Genomic DNA, 25,866 nt, shown 5'->3' on the forward strand with positions numbered 1-25,866 from the left:
AGCTAATTTTTGTAATTTTTGTAGAGACAGGATCTCACATGTTGCCCAGGCTGGTCTGAAACTTCTGGGCTCAAGCAGTCTGCCCACCTTGGCCTCCCAAAGTGCTGGGATTATAGGTGTGAGCCACTGTGCCCGACCCTAGTTTTAACTCTTTAAAAAATACTTTTATCTTGGGATAGGAATTCAGTCCGTAATTGGCTCAGTTTTAACCATCCGTAACCTAGCCAAGGGCCAGAAATTAAACAGACTTCTCCGCAGCCAAATTAAATGTCTCAAGCATTAAAGTTTGTTATCTTGGCTTACTGAAGAAACATTTAAGGGCAAAGTGCTTATTTACCCTTATTTTATTTTTATTTTTTTGGAGACAGTCTCACTCTGTTGCTCAGGCTGGAGTGCAGTGGCACATCTCGGCTCATTGCAACTCCCGCCTCCCGGGTTCTAGTGATTGTCTTGCCTCAGGCTCCTGAGTAGCTGGAGTTACAGGTGCCTTCCACAATGCCTGGCTAATTTTTTTATTTTTGGTAAAGACAAGGTTTTGTCTTTTTGGCCAGGCTGGTCTTGAAGTCCTGACTTCAGGTGATCCACCTGCCTCGGCCTCCCAAAGTGCTGGGATTACAGGCGTGAGCCACTGCGCCTGGCCAGGTCTTTTTTAAGATAACAATTTCTAGTGGGTTTTTTTTTTTTTTTAAATAATAGAAGAATATTTTCATAACAGAGTCAAATGTTGAAGCAAAAACCACAGTGTCAGGATTGAAGATCTGTAAATTAAAGTCAGAAATATAAGATGTTGGCCATATACCTACAGAAGCACATAACTGTGTAACAAAGTTAGTAAGGCATCACTTGGCTGATGTAGCAAACATCATAACACAGGTAGAGCATTCCTAGTCTGAAAATCTGAAATCTGAAATGCTTCAAAATCTGAAACTTTTTGCGTGCTGAGATGACGTCACAAGTTACTTTGAACATACTACTATTTCACTGTATTTTTTTCCTTTTTTTTTGAGACAGAGTTTTGCTCTTATTGCCCAGGCTGGAGTGCAATGGCGCTATCTCGGCTCACTGCAACCTCCGCCTCCTGGGTTCAAGCGATTCTCCTGCCTCAGCCGCCCAAGTAGCTGGGATTACAGGAATGCGCCATCACGCCTGGCTGATTTTGTATTTTTAGTGGAGACGGGGTTTCTCCATGTTGGTCAGGATGGTCTTGATCTCCTGACCTTGTGTTCCACCCGCCTTGGCCTCCCAAGTTGCTGGGATTACTGGCGTGAGCCACTGTGCCTGGCCCAAAGTAACCAATTCTGTAAACCCATCCGGCCGGGCACGGTGGCTCATGCCTGTAATCCCAGCACCTTGGGAGGCCGAGGTGGGCGGATCACCTGAGGTCAGAAGTTCAGACCAGCCTGGCAACCCAGAGAAACCCCGTCTCTACTAAAAATACAGAAAATTAGTCTGGCCGGCAGATGCCTGTAATCTCAGCTACTGGGGAGGCTGAGTTAGGAGAATCGGTCGAACCCTGGAGGCAGACGTTGCAGTGAGCGGAGATCGCACCACTGCACTCCAACCTGGGCAACAAGAGCGAAACTCCGTCTCAAAAAAATAAAAAAATAAATAAGTAAAAACCCATTTACCCTCACAGGCTTGTGAGACTGGTTGGAAGAAGTGCTGCTAGGCAGGGCCTGTGTGTTTGGAAAAAAAATCACTCAGGGTGTTTGTGATTATAACTGTCTCACCCTTCCCTCTAATTCAGAAACCATTGCTTAAGAGTGGAAAAAAAACCCGTGAACTATCTGTCTTCTGCTCTCACACCAAAAACAATCAGTCCGCTGCTTTTGTAGTTCATGAGCATGGTGATTGGGTGTTCATGCAGGTGTGTGAGATATGCCACCCTTGAACCTTGTTACAACACTGGCACATTCTCAGACCTGAAAAAAAAAACCACACATAACACAGAAGACTTCTGTGACCAAATATGTGGGGGAGGGCAGGTGCGGTGGCTCATGCCTGTAATCCCAGCGCCTTGGGAGGCTGAGGCAGGTGGATTGCTTGAACCCAGGAGTTTGAAACCAGCCTGAGCAACATGATGAAACCCTGTCTCTACAAAAAATACAAAAATTAGCTGAGCATGATGGCATGTGCCTATAGTCCCAACTACTTGGAAGGCTGAGACAGGAGGATTGCTTGAGCCCTGAAGTTCGAGGTTGCAGTGAGCCCTGAAGGTCAAGGTTGCAGTGAGCTGGGATCGTGTCACCTGCACTCCAACCCAGGCAACAGAGTGAGACCCTATCTTAAAAAGCAAACAACTAAAAAATATGGGAGTGGTTTTCCCTACCAGCAAGCAATCAGTTCTGCATCAGGCACCAGCTAGGTGTCATCTAACTTAATACTGACACTGTCTACTTGGAGATAGTGTCAGATCCCACAGTTTGAGGGCTCAGTCCCCAAGACTGCCGACAACACTTATGCCAATCTCAAGCCTCAGGTTATTTTACCTGTGCTTCTGACCAACCTGCCATATATATATGTACATATATATGTATATGTGTGTGTGTATATAATATAGATACCATAATTTTTTTTCTTTATGAGATGAAGGTCTTGCTGTGTTGCCCAGGCTGATCTTGAATTCCTGGGTGCAAGCTGTCTTCCTGCCTCAGCCTCCGAATCACTGGGATTACAGTCATGTGCCACCTTGCCCAGCTACTGTCTTTTATTTTTGATGAATCCTCTGTGTCCAGTACAGTCTCCAACTGGCTATAAACTGGGGCAACCCCCTCCTCAGGTTCAGTTGATTTGCTGAGTGGTTCGCAGAACCTGGGGAAACACTTATGTTTACTGTTACAAAGGATGCAGATGAAAAGATGCGTAAAGCAAGGTATGGGGGTAGTGGTGCAGAGCTTCCATGCCCTCCCTGTACATGTCACCCTGCAGGAACCTCCATGTGTTCAGCTATCTGGAAGATTTCTCAACCTTGTTCTTTTGAGTTTTTATGGAGGCGTCACTACGTAGGTATGAAACCATTGGTCACTGGTGATCAACTTCACCTTCAGCCCCTTTCCCCTCCTGGAGGTTGTGTGGGGTGGGCTGAAAGTCCTAACCCTCTAATTATGCTTTTGGTCTTTCCAATGACCAGCTCCCATCCTTAAGCTACGTAGGGACTGCCAGCCATGAATCTACCCATTAACATACAAAAAGACATCTCTCTGGAGATTCTAAGGATTTTAGGAATTATATGTTAGGAAACTGGGTCAGAGACCAAATATGAATTTCACAATATCACACTGTTACATTCTTGTATAATCTTGCATTTTATTTTTTTTACCTGTTGATCTGTCCATGTTGATATACATATGCATCTAATTCTTTCCTTTTAACTGCTATATTCTATCGATGACATGAATATACCACTATCCATTCTTCATTACCACATTATATATTACAAATGTTGTTGCAGTAACATTCGGTGCATGTGTAAGATCTTCTCAAAGTATATATTTTAGAAATAGGATGCCAGGTTTTAGGATATGTATTTGTAAAATTAACTAGATATGGTAACATTGCTTGTCAAAGGAGTGCAGTGATTTATATTCCTATCAGTAGTATAAAAGACTTATTTTCTTGTATCTTTGCCAAAACTTGGCACTATCAGACTTTTTGGTTTCTGTTGCCTGTCTGATGTGGTTGAAACCACTTCTTTCTTTCTTTCTTTTTTTTTTGTTTTTTTTTTTTGAGACAGAGTCTCGCTCTGTCACCCAGGCTGGAGTGCAGTGGAGCAATCTTGGCTCACTGCAACCTCCGCCTCCTGGGTTCAAGCAGTTCTGCTGCCTCAGCCTCCCAAGTAGTTGGGATTACAAGTGCATGCCTCCTCCATGTCTGGCTAATTTTTGTGTTTTCAGTAGAGTCAGGGTTTTACCATGTTGACCAGGCCGGTCTCGAGCTCCTAACCTCAAGTGATCCACCCACCTCAGCCTCCCAAAGTTCTGGGATTACAGGTGTGAAACCACTTTATATATATATATATATCACCATATATATATCACTATATATGTCACTATATATATTTTTATATCTATATCACTATATATATCACTATATATATCACTATATATATCACTATACATATATATATACACACACATTTTTTTCTTTTTTTGGAGACGGAGTCTCACTCTGTCGCCCAGGCTGGAGTGCAGTGGCACGATCTTGGCTCACTGCAGCCTCCACCTCCCAGATTCAAGTGATTCGTCTGCCTCAGCCTCCCGAGTAGCTGGAACTACAGGTGCGCACCACCATGCCTGGCTAATTTTTGTATTTTCAGTAGAGAAGGGGTTTCATCATTTCTCGGCCTTTGGCTAAGATCAAGTGAGATGGGATTTCACCATGTTGGTCAGGCTGGTCTTGAACTCCTGACCTCATGATCCGCCCCTTCGGTCTCCCAAAGTGTTGGGATTACAGGCGTGAGCCACCGTGCCTGGCTGCCACTTTTTTTTTTTTTTTTTTTTTTAAAGACGGAGTCTCACTCTGTCCCCCAGGCTGGAGTGCAATGGTGAGTTCTCGGCTCACTGCAAGCTCCATCTCCTGGGTTCCTGCCATTCTCCTGCCTCAGCCTCCTGGTAGCTGGGACTACAGGTGCCCACCACCACGCCCAGCTAATTTTTTATGTATTTTTAGTAGAGACGGGGTTTCACAGTGTTAGCCAGGATGGTCTCGATCTCCTGACCTCGTGATCCATGCGCCTCGGCCTCCCAAAGTGCTGGGATTACAGGCGTCAGCCACCGCGCCCAGCCTGGCCACCACTTCTTATTTTAATTTGCTTTTGTCAGATCACTAGTGTGCTTGAGCATGTTTTACATTTACTGGTGATTCTACTTCTCTGTGAATTGCCTATTCAGTTTCATTCATTGATAACTGGCAACAAACTATGTCTGGAAGTACATAGCTATATATTTTTAATGGTTTTATAGTATTCCATTATAGGATCATCACTTAGGTGAAAAGGATCATTACTTGGGGAATCCAGAGTTTAAAAGAGACTTAAGAGATATATTATCCAAATGTAATGTATGAACCTTGTTTGGATCGTGAGTGTAAAAACATTTATGAGACAACCTGGAAAACTGGATATTCCTTATTATATCATTAGGGGTTGGGAAATGGTGCTATTTCAATCCAGTTATTCCTTCAACATTTATCAGCTAAATTTTCTTGTAAAGGAAACTTCCCCTCATCAACTGTTTGGTTACCGTACGGTATAGTTTGTATATAAGAAAGACAAAAAGTGCTGGATTCGTCAGTTCATACTTTAATAATTTCCAAGTGCTCTTTCCTGTTTTGTTTCCCTCCTCACTACTTTTAAAAATAGCATACTATTCTGGTTTCATGGGAGCAATGACTTTTCTTTGGTCTCTGAGTATATTAATTATAGTTTTCATTTGTTTCCTGCTTTGTCTGTTTCGTCAGAGTCCCATTTTTATTTCTTATAGTTTTGGTTTCTCTCTTTCAGGCTAGAACTTAAAGTGCCTTATCATTCTTAATTATCCTTTATGTTTTAAAAGTGAGACAGTAAAAAAGGAGGGTTGGAAGCTTTGTGTGCCTGGATACAGTTTACTGCCTCTTGGCAACCCAGATTTCAATATCCCATGGTCCTTTTGTAGAGACACTTGAGTTTTTCCAGAGAAGGATAGTCTCTTTGAGGGGTGGCTGGTGGAGTGGTAGGTAAGCCTAGATATTTACATTATTGCAACCTGGGTGAAGGCAGGAAGGAGGCCCTATTACTGTTTAGTACGTAGACTTTAGACCTTCATGTAATTCCACTTGTCATTTGGCACCTGCCTGGCTGTGCCTAAAATGTTCCTAGTCTAAAATTTCTGGTTGAGTTTATTCAGAAAACAAACCTCTTATTTCCCATGTGGGTGAGCAAGGAAGGCCACCTGGCCAGTCTGGTGTGGGGACTGTCTACCTACTAGGGATATTACTAACTAGTGATTTTAGACTTCCACTCAACCCTCCTGTTTTCAGTCCCACCATCACACACCACACCAGTTTTCTATACATACTTTCCATAGTATGGATCTATTATAATTTTCTTTTCTTTTTTTTTTTTTGAGACAGAGTCTTGCTCTGTCGCCCAGGCTGGAGTGCAGTGGTGCAATCTCGGCTCACTATGAGCTCTGTCTCTCGGGTTCACGCCATTCTCCTGCCTCAGCCTCCCGAGTAGCAGGGACTACAGGCACCCGCCACCATGCCTGGCTAATTTTTTTCTATTTTTTTAGTAGAGACGGGGTTTCACCGTGTTAGCCAGGACGGTCTCGATCTCCTGACTTTGTGATCCACCTGCCTCGGCCTCCCAAAGTGCCGGGAGTACAGGTGTGAGCCACCGTGCCCGGTCAGATCTATTATAATTTTCTTATCTACTGTCTGTTGATAGACATTTATCTTCCAATTGTGAACTGTTACAAATAGCCCTTCAATGAATGTCTTTGTACATGCCCCTTTCTGCATATTTGCTTTTTAATGGCAGGACAAACTTTTTTCATGTTAAACACCACTGATACTTTTATTCCAATAATTTATTTTTGTTTTTTTAAAAAGAGGGTTTTGCTATTTTGCCTAGGCTTGTCTCGAACTCCTGAGCTCAAGCAATCTGTCCACCTCAGCCTCCCAAAGTGCTGGGATTACAAGCATGAGCCACTATGCCTGGCCAACTTTTTTTTTTTTTTTTTACAGAAATATCTAAACATTGATGATTACCGAGAATAGTAGAATATATTTGAACTCCCATATACCCATCATTCAACTTCAGCAGTTACCAACAAAATGCCAATATTTTTTCTTTAGAAAAAAAAATTTTTTAAGAGACATTTGCTTGCTCTGTAGCTCTGTGTGATCATAGCTCACTGCAGCTTAGAACTCCTGGGCTAAAGCAGTCCTTCCAGTTTAGCTTCCTGAGTAGCTAGAACTACAGGTGTCTGCCACCACGTCCAGCTAAATTTTTCTTTTTCTTTTTTTCTTTTTTCTTTTTTTTTTTTTTGTAGAGACAAGGGTCTCTCTATGTTCCCCAGGCTGTTCTCAAACTCTCGGCCTCAAGTGATCCTCCCACCTTGGCCTCCCAAAGCACTGAGATTACAGGCACGAGCCACTGTGCCTGGCCAAGCCAATTTTTCACCATAATATTAAGGCAGACCAAAGACTATATCATTGTATCTTTAGGAAGTAGGGCTGTTTAACAAATATAACCACAACACCATTAACATATCTAAAACTTATAAACAATTACTCTTTAATAATATTGAATACTTAATAAGTGTTCACATTTCCCTAATTGTCTCATAAATGTAGTTTTGTAGTTGGTTGTTTTCAATCAGTATCTAAACAAGAGAGTCTATACATTTATACTTGGTTCAATACGTCTCAAGTTTCTCTTTATATATGATGGTTCTTTTTTTCCCCACTTGACATGTATTGTAGAATAAACCAAATCATTTGTGTTAAAAAATTTTCCACATTTTGGACTTGGAAGGGATTATATCCCTTGAGTGTTATTTAATATGGTCTTCAATCCTGTCTTATTTCTTAAAAGAAATTACATTTAAAAACAATTACATTTAACTAATTAATATAATATCTTGATGGACACTTAACAATAAGCCAGCCTTTTATTTGATACTATTTTTTAGACAAGTACTATAGTCAAAGTATTTAAATGGCTATTCTTTTTCTTTTCTCTTCTGCATCTTTACTCCAACAAGCAACAACCTCTAGGGATTTTTTTTTTTTTTCTTTTTTAACTTTGGGAGCTTGTCTTTTCAAAGTATTCATTTGTTTTTCCCCAGAACAGTGGGGCGAAATAGTCCCTATAAGCCATCTGGATTTGAAAGCATTTTGTTTCATCGCAAAGCTTACTCTTTTTAGATCCTGACATAAGTCTGTATTGTCCACTGATTTTTTTTTTTTTAACGGTGTCTAGTTGCTCCCAGGAGAGTTGTCTGAAGTCACTTTAATGTTGTTACTGGCCTATTAGTTATTGAAAGGGAAGAGGGGTATTTAGTGAAGATGTGTTATTATACATGCTGAAAAAGCTCATTCACAGGCCCTTAATCCCCCAGCCCTTAAAAAAAAAGTGTGTGTGTGTGTGAGAAAAACAGAAAAGGGGAAGAGTATGTGCGTTTTATACCAACATACCTGAGTGATCTGACAAATGATTGTGGTGAGGGGGCTCGCTGGAATTTCCAGGGCTAATATGGTTTTATAATATGCAAAAAACAACAACAACAAAAACAAAAAAACAAACAAAAAAAACCCCTGCCCCTCTCCTGCCACGATTTTGCTGTTGGCCTAACCGTATCGTGATTATTCTAAGGTTTGCCAAGCGTAGTAGAGGGTGACCAACTTTATAAAGTCATGCCACTGGCAAGCAATTAAATCACATTAAATCAGTAATGAATATCCTAGACTTTTTATGAGCATTCATTTCCTTTTTTTTTTTTTTGTATACAGGGTCTTGATCCGTCGCCCAGGCTGGAGTGCAGTGGCTCACTCTCAGCTCACTGCAACCTCTGCCTCCTGGGCTTGGTGATCCCCTCCCACCTCAGCCTCTGAGTAGCTGGGACTACAGGTGCACACCACTACACTACTATTTTTCGTGGAGACAGGGTTTCGTGGAGACAGAGTCATGTTGCCCAGGCTGATGTCGAACTCCTGAGCTTGAGTGATCAGCCCTCCTTGGCCTCCCAAAGTGCTGGGATTATACAAGCGTGAGCCACCATGCCTGGCCTGTGCTTTTTCTTGTTCACATATGTAATTTCATTGTGGTTACATTATATGCAGACTTGAACTATGTGATTTTTAAAAGTTTCATTTCATATTCAGAGTTTGAAATGTTACCTTCTCATTTCAGAAAGTCTTCAGAAATCATGTTGTATGCAAGCCTGACTGAGCTGTAAACCAATGTTGTGCTGTTATCCTATGTTGGTATTACCTAGGCAGTAACAGAAATATCAGCAATCTCTTATCAGCCTTAACCTCAATTAGATGACTGTTGAATTATGAAAGATCTTTTGTAAATCGATCTTTTTTATAAAATGTAATTACCCATGATTAAGACCTTTCATCTTCTGTTAAATTTCAATCAATAGAACATAGGGCTCTCTAGTAACTTACTACATTTCCCAGTACCTTGGAATATTTAAAACAATGGGGGCTCCAGTTGTGTTTTGAAAAGATGGATGGATGAATGTAATCTTTTTTTTGAGATGGAGTCTTGCTCTGTTGCCCAGGCTGGACTCGGCTCACTGCAACCTCCGCCTCCCAGGTTCAAGCAATTCTCCTGTCTCAGCCTCCCCAGTAGCTGAGATTACAGGCACCTGCCACCACGCCTGGCTAATTTTTGTATTTTTAGTAGAGATGGGGTTTCGCCATGTTGGCCAGGCTGGTCTTGAACTCCTGACCTCATGATCTGCCCGCCTCAGCCTCCCAAAAGTGCTGGGATTACAGGCGTGAGCCACCCCGCCTGGCCAAGTGGAATCTTACTTGTCTTTTTACTCGCTTTGTGAATCAGAGAGATTCTTAACTTATTCTTTGGTTTATAGTTTACCTTTACGTCGACTCAAAATTTAATGGTGAATTGTAGTTACCTGGGCATGCCATGATTTTTAGACCTTTGCATGTGCTGTGACCTCTGCCTGTAATGTCTTTATCTCAGTAAAGGTTTTAGGCAAACCATTCCTTTTAGAGTAAGCTAAAATGACTTCTCTCTTTTTAAAAAAATAGTATATATGGCCGGGCACGGTGGCTCACGCCTGTAATCCAGCACTTTGGGAGGCTAAGGCAGGTGGATCACCTGAGGTCAGGAGTTCAAGACCAGCCTGGCCAACATGGTGAAACCTTGTCTCTACTAAAAGTACAAAAAATTAGCTGGGCATGGTGGTGGGCGCCTGTAATCCCACCCACTCGGGAGGCTGAGGCAGGGAGAATTGCTTGAATCTGGTAGGCAGAGGTTGCAGGGAGCCAAGATCATGCCACTGCACTCCAGCCTGGGTCACAGAGCGAGACTCCATATCAAAAAAAAAAAGTGTGTGTGTATATATATATATATATATATATATATATAAAATAAAGTGTATATATATACATATAATAAGTAGATATACACATATATATATAATTTTATTTCAATATTTTTTGGGGAACAGATAGTTTTTGGTTACATGGATAAATTCTTTAGTGGTGATTTCCGAGATTTCGGTGTACCTGTCGACTTCTTTTTTTTGTTTTTTTGAGAGAGAGTTTCACTCTTGTTGCCCAGGCTGGAGTGCAATGGCACAATCTCAGCTCACTGCAACCTCTACCTCTTGGGTTCAAGTGATTCTCCTGCCTCAGCCTTCCAAGTAGCTGAGATTACAGGCGCCCACCACCAGGCCCAGCTAATTTTTGTATTTTTAGTAGAGACAGGGCTTCACTATGTTGGCTAGGCTGGTCTCGAACTTCTGACCTCAGGTGGTCCACCTGCCTCGGCCTCCCAAAGTGCTGGGATTATAGGCATGAGCCACTGTGCCTGGCCCAACTTCTATTTTTTGTGTGTGTGTGTGTGTTTTTTGTTTTGTTTTTGAGACAGAATCTCCCTCTGTTGCTCAGGCTGGAGTGCAGTGGTCCGATCGTGCTCACCGCAGCCTCTGCCTACCAGGTTCAAGCGATTCTCCTGCCTCAGCCTCCCGAGTAGCTGGGACTACAGGCGGGTGCCACCTCACCTGGCTAATTTTAGTATTTTTAGTAGATGAGGGGTTGTACCGTGTTGGCCAGAGTGGTCTCCATCTCTTGACCACATGACCCACACGCCTCGGCCTCCCAAAGTGCTGGGATTACAGGCGTGAGCAACTGTGCCCACCTCCCATTTTTTTTTTTTTCGAGACGGAGTCTCACTCTGTCACCCAGGCTGGAGTGCAGTGGCACGATCTCGGCTCACTGCAAGCTCCGCTGACCAGGTTCATGCCATTCTCCTACCTCAGCCTCCTGAATAGCTGGGACTACAGGCGCCCGCCACCACGTCCGGCTAATTTTTTTTGTATTTTTAGTAGAGACAAGGTTTCACCGTGTTAGCCAGGATGGTCTCGATCTCCTGACCTTGTGATCTGCCCACTTTGGCCTCCCAAAGTACTGAGATTACAGGCGTGAGCAACTGTGCCCAGCCCCGACTTCCCTTTTTTAAAGGAGATTTAGTCACTTCTTCCTCTCTGCTTTCATTATAGCACTTAGCGTGTTACACTGTAAATGTTTATGATACGTCTTTGATGGCTCTTATACAGTGAGTACTCCTATTGGATGGGTGGGCAAAGAGTTTTAGTTTTATATTTAACATGTTATTTTATCTAAGAATAAATCTTATGAATGACATTACCTAGTTTGTAGTAAATATCGTCATGCTGCCTAACTGCCTAACATTTGGAGAATAGGCATTGTGAATAGGTGTGTGGCTTAACTATTACAACAGCTTTTTCCTAGTCTCTTAACTATGACAAGTTTTTCTTTGACTACAAAGTGACGGACTGGGATGTTTCCTATTTTTATGTTATCTCAGTTAGTGTGTTAAGTGGAAATTATAGAAGTAGAAGGCAGACATGTTTCTTTGAAGTAAATCAAGAAGACTTTAAAAAGAGGATGAGGGCCAGGCGTGGTCGCTCATGCCTGTAATCCCAGCACTTTGGGAGGCTTAGGCAGGAGGATCGCTTGAGCTCAGGAATTCGAGACCAGGCTGGGCAACATGGTGAGACCTTGTCTCTACTAAAAATAAGAAATAAAAAAAATTTAGCTGGGTATAGTGGCACATGCCTGTAGTCCCAGCTACTCAGAAGGCTGAGGTGGGAGGATCACTTGAGCCCAGGAAGTCGAGGCTGCAGTGAGCTGTGATTGTTCCACTTCACTTCCAGCCTAGATGGCAGAACAACACCTTGTCTCTAAAAAATAAGTAAATGAAAATTAAAAATTAAATTAAACAGTAAAGGTCAGCCATGCTTGTACTATACAAACCTAGTAATGAGGTTCAGCAGAACTCATGTGCTACCAGCCCAACTAAGATCTCTGAACATAGAAGGGAAGCAGAAAGCCCTGAGAACTTTCTTTTTAGTGTAACCCATGCCACTCATTGCCTAAGTATTTTGTTGATAGTATGAAAAGGTTAGGTATAGAGAGAAAGAAGCTATTCTCATTACTTCCCTTATGCTATACTTCCAGCCTTCATCCAGGAAAAAAGAGGACTCTTACTAGGACCATGAATCCAAACCTTTTTCTGCCAAGAGCTGTATTTTGGCATCTGTTTGAATTTCATGACACCGTCTCTGTTTCTATTCCCATTTTCTCATTCATAAATTCTTATATCAGTGTTTCCCACTTTCACATGATTGCTAATTGCTATATAGAGCTATGCCATTTCTGAAGTATTTTTGTAATTATGAGTGTTCTGCTTTCTGAGCTATTCTACCCTACAGCAACTTCTGTTCATGAGGTTACCTATATTATCAGGGATATTTCTCAAAACAATGGCCCAAAACTAGACTATTTGATGGATGTTTTTCTTGGATAGCAATTTAGAAACTTCCAGTCACTTGTTACTTTTTCTTGATTCTTGATTATTCTTTGAAAGTTAGTATTACATTTATCCTACTCAGCTTTCAGTGCCCTGTGTGAGCTATTAGGGATGTCTTATCAGAACTGAGGAACATTTATTTTTGTTGCATATTAGTGACTAGCATTTTATTTTTTATTTTATTATTTTATTTATTTTTTGAGACAGAGTTTCACTCTGTCACCCAGGCTGGAGTGCAGTGGCGCCATCTTGGCTCACTGCAACTTCTGCCACCTGGGTTCAAGCAATTTTCCTACCTCAGCCTCCCAAGTAGCTGGGATTACACACACCTGCCGCCACGCCCAGCTAACTTGTATTTTTAGTAGAGACTGAGTTTCACTATCTTGGCCAGGCTAGTCTTGAACTCCTGACCACCCACCTTGGCCTCCCAAAGTGCTGGGATTATAGGCATGAGCCTGTAATTTTTGGAGACAGAGTCTTGCTCCATCACCCAGGCAGGAGTGAAGTGGTGGGATGTCGGCTCATTGCAGCCTCCACCTCCTGAGTTCAAGCGATTCTTGTGCCTCAGCCTCCTGAGTAGCTATGACTACAGGTGCATGCCACCATGCCTGGCTAATTTTTTTTTTTTAATCGTGTTTTCAGTAGAGATGGGGTCTCACCATGTTGCTCAGGCTGGTCTCAGACTCCTAAGCTCTGGCAGTCTGCCCACCTCGGCCTCCCAAAGTGCTAGGATTACAGGAATGAGCCACTGCACATGGCTGTGATTAGCATTTTAAATGAGGATGGCAGCTGTACGTTTCAAAACCAAGACTTAATACACATTTAAAATTGGGATTTTCGGCCGGGTGTGGTGGCTCACACCTGTAATCCCAGCACTTTGGGAGGCCGAGGCAGGCAGATCACCTGAGGTCAGGAGTTTGAGACCAGCCCACCCAACATACTGAAACCCTGTCTCTACCAAAAATACAAAAATTAGCTGAGTGTGGTGACTCATGCCTGTAATTACAGCTACTCCAGAGGCTGAAGCACGAGAGGCTGAAGCTTGAACTCAGAGGCTGAAGCTACTCCAGAGGCTCCACCAAGAGGTGGAGGTTGCAGTGAGCTGAGATTGCACCACTGCACTCCAGCATGGGCGACAGAGTGAGACTCTCTGTCTCAAAAAAAAAAAAAAAAAAAAAAAAAGATGGGATTTCCAAGAGGATAAAAAATTATTTTTACAAAATCGATATCAACGATGTTTATAAATGGGGAAAAATCCTCCTTGATTTCTTTTAGAACTTGAAGATGCACTGATAAATGTATATAGCTTTGAGTTTTACATATTTATCTTTCTGGGTATAAGATCTGTTTTCACAATATACTCAAAAGAGCTTATGATTCCAAGAAGTTTAAGATCTGCTTAGAACAAGAAAGGAGAAAATGTGCACATGTTTGTGAAAGACAACATTCCATTTTGTAATCTCTAAGTTTATCTGTTTTAATTTGTTTGAAGGAAATAACTCAAAGTATGTATTTGCTTTGGAATATTTTTATTACTGCTCGTACTTTCCTGTGAAAGGAAACTAAAGAAACGAGATTTCTCTTTGGAGATAATAGCCTTGCCACTCCAAGACCTGTCACATCACTTAAAAAAAAATCTCTTTTCTGTCTGCCATATTTATTTAAAGTGATATAGATAAAAAGCCTCAGTAGTCATAATAAAACGTGAAAAATTCTGAAGCTTGAATCATTCCAAAAAGGTAGGTCTTTTTGGAATTGTCGTATTCTGTGGTATCCATCTTCTGAAGCTGAACTTGGTCGCTAAGCAACAAAGCAGATGTGAAACTGTGTGTGCCTTATTAGGTGTCTCCTATTAGGCAGAAAGGAGTTGTAAATAAGCAAAATAGTGGTAAAAATTTTTGGTAGCAGTTTAGTAGCACAGCATCTTCATAATGCTGTATGTTTTTTAAAATAGCATTTTATCCATAGCACAAAAGGTGCCTAAGATAAGAATTTCTGGGCTGGATGCGGTGGCTTATGCCTGTAATCCCAGCTCGGCTTCCCAAAGTGCTGGGTTCACCTGAGGTCAGGAGTTGGAGACCAGACTTGCCAACAAGGTGAAACCACATCTCTACTAAAAATACCAAAATTAGCCAGGCATGGTGGCTCATGCCTGTAATCCCAGCTACTCGGGAGGCTGAGACACGAGAATTGCTTGAACCTGGGAGGCGGAGGCTGCAGTGAGCCAAGATCATGCCACTGCACTCCAGCCTGGGCAACAGAGCCAGACTCTGTCTCAAAAAGTAAATAAATAAATAAATAAAAAGCAAAATAGTGGTAAAATTTTTTGTTAGCAGTTTGATAGCACAGCATCTTAAGTGTTACTTGGTAAACATAATGCTGTATGTTCTTTAAAACAGCATTTTATCCGTAACACAAGCGGTGCCTAATATAAGAATTTCTGGACTGGGTGCAGTGACTCATGCCTGTAATCCCAGCACTTTGGGAGGCCAAGACAGGCAGATCGCTTGAGGTCAGGAGTTCGAGACCATCCTGGCCAATGTGGTGAAACCCCATCTCTACTAAAAATACAAAAATATTAGCTGGGCATGGTAGCCCATGCCTGTAGTCCCAGCTACTCAGAGGCTGAGGCAGGAGTATTGCTTGAAGCCAGGAGATGGAGGTTGCAGTTAGCTGAGATGGCACCACTGCACTCCAGCCTGGGTGACAGAGCAAGACTCCATCTCCAAAAAAAAATTTTTTTTTGGTTACTTTCCCAGATATAGTAGTTAAGTTAGCCAAGGGAGCATCATTTTCAAAGCAGGCCAAAAAATAATTACGTTTTCCTATTAATTCTTAGTCTTTGCTTATATATCAAGGCAAAATGTTGAAATAACTTACTCAGACTTCATAGTTTCTGCTTTTCTATTTAATGTAACCTTATATCATCTGCTTGCATTCAGTTCTAGCCAATGAACACTTGGAAGGCAGGGCTAGTTGGATACTCATAATCATGTTCCCTGTGCCTGGTACGTAGTAAGTAGTCAGTAGATGTTTCTTGAATGAATGAATGATTTATTAGTTTGCCTCTTTTCCTATATTTACTATAACCTTTACTTTTCCTATATATGGTCATCTTGAATATTCGGAAAAATAAACAATGACTTGATTTCCCCAGAAGTCCCACAAATATGAAATGTTTTCATAGAAAAGTATAGCGTAGAGGTGCTAAACTTGGGGTTTGTGGAAGGAACTACAGTGTCTCTCAGCCCTCTGAAAAAAATAGGTGGCATTTGACATGGGCGGGGGCGTTTTTTCTGGGGAAATATGGTTCATAGATGGATCAAATTTCCAACTTGGTCTTTGGACCCCCTCATGATTAAGAACTAATGTTATAGAGTTTGTAGGTTTCAGGCTTCAAAGATCAGGAAAGTTAAACATGGTGGCTCACACATGTAGTTCCAGCTACTCTGGAGGCTGAGGCAGGAGGGTTGCTTGAGCCCAGGAGTCTGAGGCCAGCAGTTCAGCAGTTGTAGACCAGCCTGGCAACATAGTGAGACCTACATCTTAAATAAATAAACAAATAAATAAATAAATAAATAAATAAAAAAGAGTCTGGGTGTGGTGGCTCACGCTTGTAATCTCAGCACTTTGGGAGGCCGAGGTGGGTGGAACACTTGAGGTCAGGAGTTCGAGACTGGCCTGGCCAACATGGTGAAACCCCGTCTCTACTAAAAATATGCAAAAATTAGCCGGGTGCGGTGGCAGGCACCTGTAATCCCAGCTGTGTGGGAAGCTGAGGCAGGAGAATCACTTGAACTCGGGAGCCAGAGGTTACAGTGAGCTGAGATGGTACCAGCGCACTCCAGCCTGGGGGACACAGCAAAACTGAGTCTCAAAAAAGAAAAAGAAAAGAAAAGAAAAGAAAAACCAACTCAAGCTTATGTAAAAAAGGAATTTATTGGATTTTGTAACTGAAAAGAACAAAAAACACTGGGAAAATTCTGGCTCCAGGAATCCTGGGTACAAATAGTATCTTTAATTAAAGTTTTTCTCCCCTTTGCTCTTTTTCTCTATATTGGCTTTAGTCTCAGGTCTGCTCTTCTCTATGCTGGAAAAAGATGTCAGTCTGCAGCCTAGGCCTGCTAGGTTTTTAGAGTTTAAGAACTGGCAGATGTCCCAGAGAGGACTCTGATCCAGTCTGGTTCAAGTCATGTGCCCACCCCTAGGGAGATGGAGTCATCACCAATCAAATTACATGGACTGAATATAATTAGCATGAAACTGGAGAGAGAAAGTTCCCCAAAGGAACGTAATGTGTGTAGACCAAAAAAAAAAAAAAAACCCAGTGTCCTCTGCAGTGATTGAAAAGTTTGAGGACAGTTAAAATAGGTAATAGACTGACAATTTCACGTTAAAACTAGGATATATTGTAGTGATACCTAAGTTTTTTGTGAATTATACATTTTTCTATAAGGGTTTCAGTTTTTTTAACTTGGAAAATTTTCTTCATTTATTCATTTGTTTAACAAATATTTGAGAAACTGCTATGTGCTGCTATCATCATTCTTTGTACTGGGTATACAGCAGTGAACAAAACAAAAATCCCTGACTTCATGGAACCCACATTCTAGTGAGGACAGACAAGTAATAAGTAACATTAATTACTAAAATAGCACGTTGAATGAGGTTAAGTACTCTAAAGAAAGTAAACAGGGAGGAGAGATAGGGAGTAGGTATCACAGTTTTTTTTGTTTTTGTTTTTGTTTTTTGAGACAGTCTTGCTCTGTTGCCCAGGCCAGAATGCACTGCTGTGGCACAATCTAGGCTCACTGCAACCTCCACCTCCTGGGTTCAAGCAATTCTCCTGCCTCAACCTCCCGAGTAGCTGGGATTACAGGCGTGCGCCACCATGCCTGGCTAATTTTTGTATTTTTAGTAGAGATGGGATTTCACCATGTTGGCCAGGCTGGTCTCAAACTCCTGACCTTAAGTGATCCACCTGTCTTGGCCTTCCAAAGTGCTAGGATTACAGGCGTGAGCCACCATGCCTGGCCTGGTATCACAGTTTTAAATAGGTTGGCCAAAGAAGGCTTCACCAAGAAGGTGAGGTTTGAACAAAGATGTGAAGGAAGTAGAGAGCAAGCTGTTTGGATATCTGGAAGAAGAGAATTCTAGGTAGTAGGAAGCAAGTGCTGAGGCTTGAAGTGTTTGAGGAACTGCATGGAGGCTTGAATCCGAGAATGGGAAGGAGAAGAGGGTAGGAAGAGAAGTAGGGGATGATGGCAAAGAAGTAAGAGAATGGTGGAAGCATGTTGTGTAGATCCTTAGAGGCTATGGTAAAGAATTTAAACCACTAGAGTGTTTTAAGCAGAGGAGTAAATTGTTTTTACTTTTTTTTTTTTTTTTTTTTTTTTTGAGACAGGGTTTTGCTCTTGTTGCCCAGGCTGGAGTGCAATGGTGTGATCTCAGCTCACCGCAACCTCCGCCTCCTGAGTTCAAGCAATTCTCCTGCCTCAGCCTCCCAAGTAGCTGGGATTACAGGCATGTGCCCCAGACCCAGCTAATTTTATATTTTTAGTAGAGACGGGGTTTCTCCATGTTGGTCAGGCTGGTCTTGAGCTCCTGACCTCAGGTGATCTGCTCTCCTCAGCCTCCCAAAGTGCTGGGATTACAGGCATGAGCCACTGCTCCTGGCCTACTTTTTTTTTGAGAGGGGGTCTTGTTCTGTCACCCAGGCTGGAGTTTAGTGGCACGATCTCAGCTTACTGTAACCTTCGTCTCCTGGGTTCAAGCGATTCTCCTGCCTCAGTCTCCTCAGTAACTGGGATTACAGGAGCCTGCCACCACGCCCAGCTAATTTTTGTATTTTTAGTAGAGACCAAATTTCACCATGTTGGCCAGGCTGGCTGACTTACTTTTTAAAGAATCCTCCTAGATCACCTAGAATATATTGTAGAGGATTAGGGTGGAAGTAAGGAGACTAATTAGGAGACTTTCACTGTTGCAGTAATCCAGGCATTAGATGATGGTGGCACACACCAGGATGGTGGTGGAAATGATGAAAAGCGGTCAGATCTGAAGGTAGATTTGCTGATGGATTGGATATGTGAGGTACTAGAGAAACAGAAGAGTCAAAGCTGACTCCAGAGTTTTGGTCCTGAGCAACTGACCACAGTAATTTAATGAGCTAGAGAAGACCAGGAAAGGAGCAAGTTTTCACATGCTAAATTTAAGAATTTAAGATGCTTTTTTAAATTTTTTGAGCCTGTAGCCCAGGCTGGAGTGCAGTGGTGCGATCTTGGCTCACTGCAACTTCCACCTCCCGGGTCCCGGTTCAAGCAACTCTCCTGCCTTAGCCTCCCGAGTGGCTGGGATTACAGGAACGTGCCACCATGCCCAGATAATTTTTGTAGTTTTAGTGGAGACAGGGTTTCAGCATGTTGGCCAGGTTGGTCTTGAACTCCTGACCACGTGATCTGCTCTCCTCAGCCTCCCAAAGTGCTAGGATTATAGGCGTGAGCCACCACACCCAGCCTTAAGATGCTTTTTAGACATCCAATTGAAGTTTTCTAGTAGGCAGTTGGACATACAAATCTGGAATTCAGGTCTGGGCTAGAGATAGAAATTCAGAAGTTGTCAGCATATGGTTTGTACTTAAAGCCATGAAACTGGATGTGATCACTAGGGAATAAGTGTAAACAAGGAAGAGAAGATGTGTCCAAGGACGGAGCATGCCAATGTTAAGAAGTTGGGGAGAAAAGGAGGTACTACCAAAGAAGACCAAGAACGAGCAGCAAACAAGAAAACATCCCGGTAGCCAAATTAAAAAAAAAAAAAAATTTTTAAGGAGAGAGGATCACTTGTCAGATGTTGCTGGTATAACAATCAAGAAGAAGACTGAGATTTAATGATTGCACTTAGTGTTACTATCCTTGATGAGAACAGGTTTGGTAAGTTAGATTTGAGTGGTGGAGTTATTCCTAGAACATGTCCTTTTCTTAGGAATTTAAACTCCATGGTTCAGGTGAATCTATGACTATTAATCACACAACCACTTAACAAATATTTATTGATTATTCCATCATTCTTTTGTTCTCTATTGTACATGTTATAGATTTTTAAATTGTCTGGAAGTCAAGATGCATATGCAAGTATACAAAAGGGTTTATATATTTGTAGTAAGATATGTATATCATATGGAATGCCTATAATATGAAGTGGAAACATCTTAATTATTTTGTTATTTTTTTCTTCTATATTTGGGAGTTTTTTAAAACTTAATTTTTATAGAAAAACTAAAAATCAACCCAAGGTCATAATTCTGAGATCTAAGTAGTTAATACCTAATTGTGATTATTGATTCCAAGAAATACAGGAGTTGAAAATGTAAAGTTTAATTTCTCTGATTAAATTTATATTGTTCTTCTTTATTAGAAATTCATTGAATTTGAAGACTCTCAAGAACAGGAAAAAAAGGACTTACAGACCCGAGTGGAATCTTTAGAATCTCAAACAAGACAACTTGAGCTGAAAGCGAAAAACTATGCTGACCAGAGTAAGTAAAACCTTTCTTCTCATAAGTACACTAAAGACTGGGCTTGGCCACACGTGGTGGCTCACGCCTGTAATCCCAGCACTTTGGGAGGCCGAGGTAGGAGGATCACTTGAGTTCAGGAGTTCAAGACCAGCCTGGTCAACATGGTGAAACCTCGTCTCTACTAAAAATACAAAAATTAGCTGGGCATGGTTGTGCATGCCTGTAATCCCAGCTACTTAGGAGGCTGAGGCACGAGAACCATTTGAATCTGGGAGGCGGAGGCTGCAGTGAGCCAAGATGGTGCCACTGCACCCCAGCTTGAGCAACAGAATGAAACTGTGTCCCCCCACCCCCCAGAAAAAAAAAAAAAAAGAATTGGCTGTAATGGTGCAATGACTCATCCTGAAATTCGACTAAGGTTCTAAATACAAACTTGGAATTGTCATCCCAGACTCAAGAGTGAGACCTAGGACCTAGGGTTAGTTCTTTTTTATTCACATTTTTACATGGTACCCGTGTGTGCAGAGGTGACTAAACCAGATATATCCATCAGACTCACTTCAATTTAGATCTCAGCCTTTGTTTGTAGTTTGCATTATGCTGTAACCATTATGCAAGTGTGTGTGTGTGGATCATTTCCGCTAATTTTGATGAAGTACACAAAGCTCCACTTTTTCTGTTTTGCTTTGAAATGTAAAAATCTAAGATAAACTTACAGCTTTGAAGTATGTATTTAAAAATTACCTAAGCATGTAATTAGATACTAGAGAAAAAAAAGTACTGAATCCTCTTTTTTGCTCCTTTTTTTAATGGAAAAATGGGGCCATTTGGGGGAATAGAACTTCATTTTTCAGAATCATTTTATTTTTAATATAATTTCATATTTTCTTGGTTTTTAAAATTATTGTTTCCAACCTCAAGGATGATTTTCCCCTTTGGCTAATAAAAACAGACCTAATTAAGTCAAAATTAGAAAAAAAAAAAAAAAAGGTGAGAAACTTTATGGCCTATTTTCATGTCTGATATAGGTAGGCAGACAATTCTCTGCTTTTCTCCCAGCATTGTAAACTTTCAGAATCCTAGGGAGCAAAGGATGGCCAGGCAGCTACTCTATCTACATTACTCATTAAGGCTACATAGTGACACCAGCTATAAAGGTACAACCATTCATGATGGAATGCCTTCGCCAGCAGTCTTGGGGCGTGTGTGAGAACTGACTGTTCTCTCTAGTACTCTGGAAAGACAGAATAGAGCTAAATTAAAACCACTGGAAATCTGGAGTTCAAGCATTCTAGAATTCAAGAACTCAAGTGGCTATTAAGCAGATGTCCTAGAAGAGGGCCAATGGATGTTTGGTAACAGAAGCCAACCTGAGCAAGAGAAAATGAGCCATGTGTCATGCTTTGTGTTTTTAGGCTTGTGGATACCCAGAGTTGTTGGATACTTTTGTTACCATTGAATACATCGAGTGACTTCTATGATTTCTACCATAGAAATTTGAGGTTTGCTGGGTGTGGTGGTTCACGGCTGTAATCCCAACACTTTGGGAGGTGAAGGTGGGAGGATTGCTTGAGCCTTGGAGTTTGAGACCAGCCTGAGCAAGATAGCAAGATCCTGTCTTTATAATAAAAAAATTAAGAAAACGAGGCCTGGCGCGGTGATTCACACTTGTAATCCCAGCACTTTGGGAGGCTGCTGAGGCGTGCAGATTGCTTGAGCTCAGGGGTTCGAGACCAGCCTGGGCAACATGGTGAAACCCCGTCTCTATCAAAAATACAAAAATTAGCTGGGTATGATGGTGCGCACCCATAGTCCCAGCTATTTGGGAGGCTGAGGTGGGAGGATCGCTTGAGCTTGGGAGGTGGAGGTTGCAGTGAGCTGAGATTGCACCACTACACTCCAGGCTGGGTAAGAGAGTGAGACCCTGTCTCAAAAGAATAAAAAAATTTGAAGTCTTAGAGGACTGCATGATGGACTCCACAGGGCATCCACTAATAGGTATAGTACTGGGGTCACATTACTATGAATACCATTCATCTGGAGAAATGGTCTTGTGGCAATTGCAAGCTTTTGGTACATTTCAAGAGTTGAGCCTTTTCTGTTCAAGAAAGAAAATTTAACTATTGGAGGTAATATTTAAATCCTAATTTGATTTTACTTTTTTTTAAATAGAGACAAGGCTAGGCACGGTGGCTCACGCCTGTAATCCCAGCACTTTGGGAGGTCGAGGCGGGTGAATCACCTGAGGTCAGGAGTTTGAGACTAGCCTGACCAACGTGGAGAACCCCATCTCTACTGAAAATACAAAATTAGCCAGGCATGGTGGCACTTGCCTGTAATCCCAGCTCCTCGGGAGGCTGAGGCAGGAGAATCACTTGACCCCGGGAGGCGGAGGTTGCAGTGAGCCGAGATCAAACCATTGCACTCGGCCTGGGCAACAAGAGTGAAACTGTCTCAAAGAAATAGCTAGCTAGCTAGATAGATAGGTGATAGATAGATAGATAGATAGATAGATAGATAGATGATTCATAGATAGATAGATAGATAGATAGATAGATAAGGTAGATAGATAGAGACAAGATCTCATTATGTTGCCCAGGCTGGTCTCGCACTTCTGGGCTTCAAATTGCTGGGATTTCAGACATGAGCCACTATGCCTAGCATGAAGGGATTATATAATCTTTTAGAACCAAACACTAAAGACACAGTTGACAGACTCAGCCTACCTTTCATTGTTTTATGTATTTTCTTGTTGATATCTGCAGGGTACCAAGTTTTCTTTCTGTCTTTATTTTTTTGAGACAGAGTCTTGTTCTATCTCCCAGGCTGGAGTGCAGTGGCGTGACCTCGGCTCACTGCAACCTCCTGGGGTCAAGTGATTCTCCTGCCTCAGCCTCCCAAGTAGCTGGGACTACAGGCATGCACCACCATGCCTGGCTAATTTTTGCATTTTTAGTAGAGGTGGAGTTTCACCTTGTTGGCCAGGCTTGTCTTGAGCTCCCAACCTCAGGTGATCTGCCTGCCTCGGCCTCCCAAAGTACTGGGATTACAGGTGTGAGCCACCACGCCCAGCCTGGGTACCAAGTTTTCAATAAGAAATTATTATTTATTGAAACCGGATCTCACTCTAACGTGTGCAGTGGCAGGATCCCTGTTCACTGCGACTTATGCTTCCTGGGCTCAATCGATCTTCTAGCCTCAGCCTCCTGAGTAGCTGAGACTACAGTCACAAGCCACCATACCTGGCTAATTTTTGTATTTTTTGTAGAGACAGGGTTTCGCCATGTTGCCCAGGCTGGTCTTGAACTCCTGAGCTCAAAGCAGTCCGCCCACCTCAGCCTGCCAAAGTGCTGGCATTACAGTCATGAGCCACCTTGCCCAGCCTGAAAAAAAATTTTTTTTTCTTTTTTCTTTTCCTTTTTTTTTGAGATGGAGTCTTGCTCTGTCGCCCAGGCTGGAGTGCAGTGGCGCGATCTCGGCTCACTGCAACCTCCGCCTCCTGGATTCAAGTGATTCTCCTGCCTCAGCCTTCCTAGTAGCTGGGATTATGGGTGCCTGCCATCACCCCCGGCTAATTTTTTGTATTTTTAGTAGAGACAGGGCTTCACTGTGTTAGCCAGGATGGTCTCAATCTCCTGACCTCGTGATCCACCTGCCTCGGCCTCCTAAAGTGCTGGATCTTTTTCTTTTTTTCTCAGAGACCGAGTCTGGCTCTGTGTCCCAGGCTGGAGTACAGTGACACCATCATAGCTCACTGCATCCTTGAACTCCCAGGCTCAAGTGATCCTCCCACCTTAGCCTCCCAAATAGCTGGAACTACAGGCATGAGCCACCATGCCTGGCTAATTTTAAAATTTTTTGTAGAGATGGGGTCTTGTTATGTTGTTCAAGCTGGTCTCGAACTCCTGGTCTCAAGTGATCCTTGCACCTTGGCCCCCCAAATGCTGGGATTACAGGTGTAAGCCACTGTGCTCGACCAGAATTCCTTTTTTGACTTGGAAAGGAATTCCTTGTCTAAAATCCTTTTGTGCATTAAGTAATTGGCTTCTGTGATTAGAGGAAGAATTACCTTATACTTGAAATTGCATTTTTGATATCAAAGTACCTTTAAAATGTCTCACACTCAAAAAAGAAGCAGAAGATACTGCTTCTTTTTTTCACAAAAGTATCTTAAGTGGAATGAATTACTAATTATTTCACATACATTAGCCCTTTTATTACTAAATTTAAAAAATCTGTTTCCTGTTCCTTTCTAGTAAATGTAAACAAAATATAGTGGTTTCTTTTCTTCTTCTTCTTTTTTTTTTTTTTTTTTTTTTGAGATGGAGTATGGCTCTGTTGCCCAGGCTGGAGTGCAATGGCGTGATACTGGCTCACTGCAACCTCCGCCTCCCAGGTTCAAGCGATTTTCCTGCCTCAGCCTCCTGAGTAGCTGGGATTACAGGCACCCGTCATTATGCCTGGCTAATTTTTGTATATTTGGAGAGACGGGGTTTCGCTATGTTGGCCAGGCTGGTCTTGAACTCCTGACCTCAGTTGATCCACCTGCCTCGGCCTCCCAAAGTGCTGGGATTACAGGCATGAACCACTGTGCCCGGCCTAGTGGTTTCTTAATTAAGGGAAGTGATCAGTTTAGGGGACTATTTGAGTATGTCAATTTTTTTTTCATTGTCCCAGATTTGTTATCCAGTCCAGAGAGTCATACATTTTTTGGAATTGTCATATTCTGTGGTATCCATCTTCTCATTCCTCTCTCCAAAAGCATTAATTATGTTTTCCATTTTAATTCAAAGACTTTATAAAAATGAGATCATTTAAAAATAATTGACAATACTCTAGAGAAGGGAGGAAGAAATTCTTCATCAAGTATTAGATATGGTCTTGAGCTTAATTTGATCTAAAAACTTTATTTTTGTTATGAATATATTATCCTCCAAAGAATTTCTCCCCTGGGAGTCTACTGTTCCTTTCTGAAATAAAGCTTGCTGTATAAAGAACAATTAAGGAACTTACGAACTGTGGTTAATCAAAATTGACCGTTCAGATGCACAAAGTTGATAACACAAAATCTTTTTCTATGAACTGAGTTATTTTTTGAGCTGGACCCTTGCTTTGTCACCCAGACTGGAGTGCAGTGGCACTATCTCAGTTCACTCTGCCTCCTGGGTTCAAGCAGTTCTCCTGCCTCAGCCTCCCGAGTAGCTGGGATTACAGGCATGCACCACCACGCTCGGCTAATTTTTGTGGTTTTTTTTTTTTTTTTTTTTTTTTTTTTTTTGAGACAGAGTCTCGCTCTGTCGCCCAGTCTGGACTGCAGTGGTGTGATCTCGGCTCACTGCAAGCTCTGCCTCCCGGGTTCACGCCATTCTCCTGCCTCAGCCTCCCGAGTAGCTGGGACTACAGGCACCCGCCACCACGCCTGGCTAATTTTTTGTATTTTTAGTAGAGACGGGGTTTCACCATGTTAGCCAGAATGGTCTCGATCTCCTGACCTCGTGATCCACCCGCCTCGGCCTCCCAAAGTGCTGGAATTACAGGCGTGAGCCACCGTGCCCAGCCTAATTTTTGTATTTTTAGTAGAGACGGTTTCACCATATTGGCCAGGCTGGTCTCGAACTCCTGACCTTGTGATCCGCCCACCTCGGCCTCCCAAAGTGTTGGGATTACAGGCGTGAGCCACCATGCCCGGCCTGAGTAATCTTTTATTAATGCTTTGGAACTTACTCCCTTCTCCTGTTTTTGAAATTGGAGTCTTTTTCTCTTTTCTAGTGAA

General features: G+C 42.2%; 1 protein-coding gene and 1 non-coding gene across 8 annotated transcripts in view; both read left to right on the top strand.

The window, feature by feature from the left end:
- The window catches only part of SPAG9 (sperm associated antigen 9), a 157,226-nt gene that overhangs the window by 20,237 nt on the left and 111,123 nt on the right, over positions 1-25,866 (top strand). For all 7 annotated transcript variants that reach the window (XM_054460062.2, XM_054460063.2, XM_054460065.2 and 4 more), the window contains exon 2: positions 19,991-20,111. In XM_054460062.2, the coding sequence (XP_054316037.1) occupies positions 19,991-20,111 (121 nt within the window). The remainder of the gene's footprint in view (positions 1-19,990; positions 20,112-25,866) is intronic.
- On the top strand, positions 1,824-1,928 carry LOC129018534 (small nucleolar RNA U13). The gene has a single exon (XR_008495353.1). It is a non-coding gene; the product is annotated as a small nucleolar RNA U13 (small nucleolar RNA).

The sequence above is a fragment of the Pongo pygmaeus genome, chromosome 19, assembly GCF_028885625.2.
Source record: "Pongo pygmaeus isolate AG05252 chromosome 19, NHGRI_mPonPyg2-v2.0_pri, whole genome shotgun sequence".
Taxonomy (NCBI): domain Eukaryota; kingdom Metazoa; phylum Chordata; class Mammalia; order Primates; family Hominidae; genus Pongo; species Pongo pygmaeus.